We start from the raw sequence: 2276 nt of genomic DNA, 5'->3' as shown, positions 1-2276 counted from the left end.
GTAGCGCGGCCCCAGTTACTTCTGTTTTCCGGTTAAAAGCAAGCAGCTTAGTGTCCCTGCAGCCAGTGCTGCAAGGCAGGAGAAATGGGGATGCGAAGTGATTCCAGCTCTACATCTTCCCCTCACCTCCCAGGTGCAGAAATACTCACTTGGAGTAGACTCCTTTCCTGTAGTGCATGAAGTTACTCGTCACCTCAAAGGCAAAGCTCACCGGGTTGTGCTTCCCCACAGCTTCCACCATGCCCTCCTCGTCGTACTGTGGGAAGAGAATCCCAGAGTTACTGATCTCCCAGTCACACTGGGAGCAGCCAGGACCCCCAGGCCAGTGGTCAGAGCCCAGCAGGGAAGGCCAACCCTGGCCTTCTACTTGCATTGAAAGACAAGAACCAAGACTTTCCCAGAGCCTGCAGGCGCATCACTGTGGAAAGTGGGCAGGGCGCCAGTGGCTGTGCTTTGGCTGCAGCACTTCACCAGTGCCACCCTCAGAAAAGGGAGCAGGGTCCTGACTGCAGCAGTGTGCACACCAGCAGCACACAGGCTCACACTGCAGGGCCCAGCACCTCCCATGGTATCCAAGCACCTTCCAGGTCAGGCTTGGCACAGCCCTGAAAGTTTGGAAACCAGCCCTCGGGGCCTTACCTGTGTGATATTGATGACATCCTTGACAAACGCTATGGCCTTCTCCGGCTGGAACCTGCAGGTGCCATTCTGTGCAGACAGAAAGGAACGGGAGTTAGAGCCGGCTCTGCCGCAGCGGGAGCGCATCCAGCTGCACTGGGAATACCTCTGCCCGGTACGGGTATGTGTCCTCCCCCATGAGCCCCTTGTTGTACAGAATGTACTCGAAGGCTTGGCTTGGCAGGCCCCTGCAAGACAGCACAGCCAGAACACAGGTTAACTCTGATGGTAACAGAGCAGAGCCATCAATATCCCCCCCCCCCAGTCCCACAGACCAGGGGGAAAGGGAGGGACGTGATCCCAGCAAGTGGCTCCCTGCCCCAGTCACCTTTGGGAGCACATCCCAAAGAGGGCTTTTCTTTCACAAGGAGGGGAAAAAGGAGAGTGTGATCAGGGTGTGCTAACAGAGAAAGGACTAAGGAGGAGTCATAAGAAAACTAAAAAGCACTGAGTGGCTTTGCTCAGCTCTGAGCATTCCTCAGGGACCATCCATCGTACAGAAAACAGAAAGCTGTATTTTCTGCCTTCTCTAGCAATCCAGGAGGGATTCACCAGAGGGGAAGCAGAGGTTTCTGTGGGTTCCTTAAAGCATCACGAGATGCATGTGACCTACAAGGAGCAACAAACCAACCCCCCCACTTGCTCTCCCCAAGCACACTGAAGCCTGGCTACGGAGCACCCGTGACTGCGGGATCGGAAACCACTGCAACAAAACAGGTATCCAAAGAAAAACTAATAAACAAGAAACAACAGAGGCTGGGAAACGCTGGAGATGTAGCGACACTTTCCAGCCTCTAGGGAGGGTGAGATTAAAATGAGCAAAGCAAACCCAGACACATCTCAGCCAGGGGAAACAAACTCATACCAAGTCCCAGACACCAGACCTTGAGGAAGGCTGTCAGTCATGGAACATGAGGTACTCTCATTTCTATGCTTTACTACTTCACATGACTTACCCGCTGCAGCCGTGGTTGTTGAAAGCCTGGGCACAATCAACTAACTGCTGTTCTGCCTACGGGAAAAGTTCTGAGTCAGTATATACCCAACACCTGCAGTTGGAATATGCGAGATAAAACGCAGGCAAGCAAAGAGCACGGGTTTTACCAACAGAATCACGCCACATCCCGAGGAGGGGACGAGGAAGGCATGGAGCCAGCAGCTTGGGATGCTCCTGCTGCAGGAGGCATTCCTCTGCACGCCCGCCAGGTCACAGGGCCACTGTCCCACCCACGGGAGCACTGGCTGAGATCTCTTCCAAAGGTCAAGTTTGTTTTTAACACTTACACCCAACCCTCAGCTATTCCAGTAAGTCACATCAGTGGCTCCTGCCTTTCCAGTTCTTCGAGAATATAAACTCTCTGGGAGTTTAAAAATAAACAGTCTCACAACGTGCTGCTTGCAGCAGGGAGCTCCTGCCCGCCTCCATCATTGTCCTGCTCCAAAAACGGCTCTGCCCAAGCCTGGGGCAGAGGGACATTTGGACACCAAAAAGGGATGGCAACAGGCACATCCCTGGGCACAGAAAGCACCCAGAAATGCTGCCCTGCAGTTTAGCTCAGCTTGTAGAGCACTGCAATGGGTCTGCGGGACCGGGCGTC

The 2276-nt window shown here is 54.0% G+C and overlaps 1 protein-coding gene across 1 annotated transcript in view; it reads right to left on the bottom strand.

Moving 5' to 3' along the window:
• Positions 1-149: 149 nt before the first annotated feature.
• CTSH (cathepsin H) overlaps positions 150-2276 on the bottom strand; it is a gene marked incomplete at both ends in the record, with an annotated part of 2851 nt that continues 724 nt past the window's right edge. Inside the window, 4 exons of the mRNA XM_010013938.1 lie at positions 150-256; positions 640-708; positions 785-866; positions 1635-1690. Coding sequence (XP_010012240.1) covers positions 150-256; positions 640-708; positions 785-866; positions 1635-1690 — 314 coding nt within the window. The remainder of the gene's footprint in view (positions 257-639; positions 709-784; positions 867-1634; positions 1691-2276) is intronic.

This window comes from Nestor notabilis, unplaced genomic scaffold, assembly GCF_000696875.1.
Source record: "Nestor notabilis isolate BGI_N333 unplaced genomic scaffold, ASM69687v1 scaffold21774, whole genome shotgun sequence".
Classification (NCBI taxonomy): Eukaryota; Metazoa; Chordata; class Aves; order Psittaciformes; family Psittacidae; genus Nestor; species Nestor notabilis.
The sequence above is the reverse complement of the archived record's forward strand: the minus strand, read 5'-3'. Positions and strand labels throughout refer to the sequence as shown.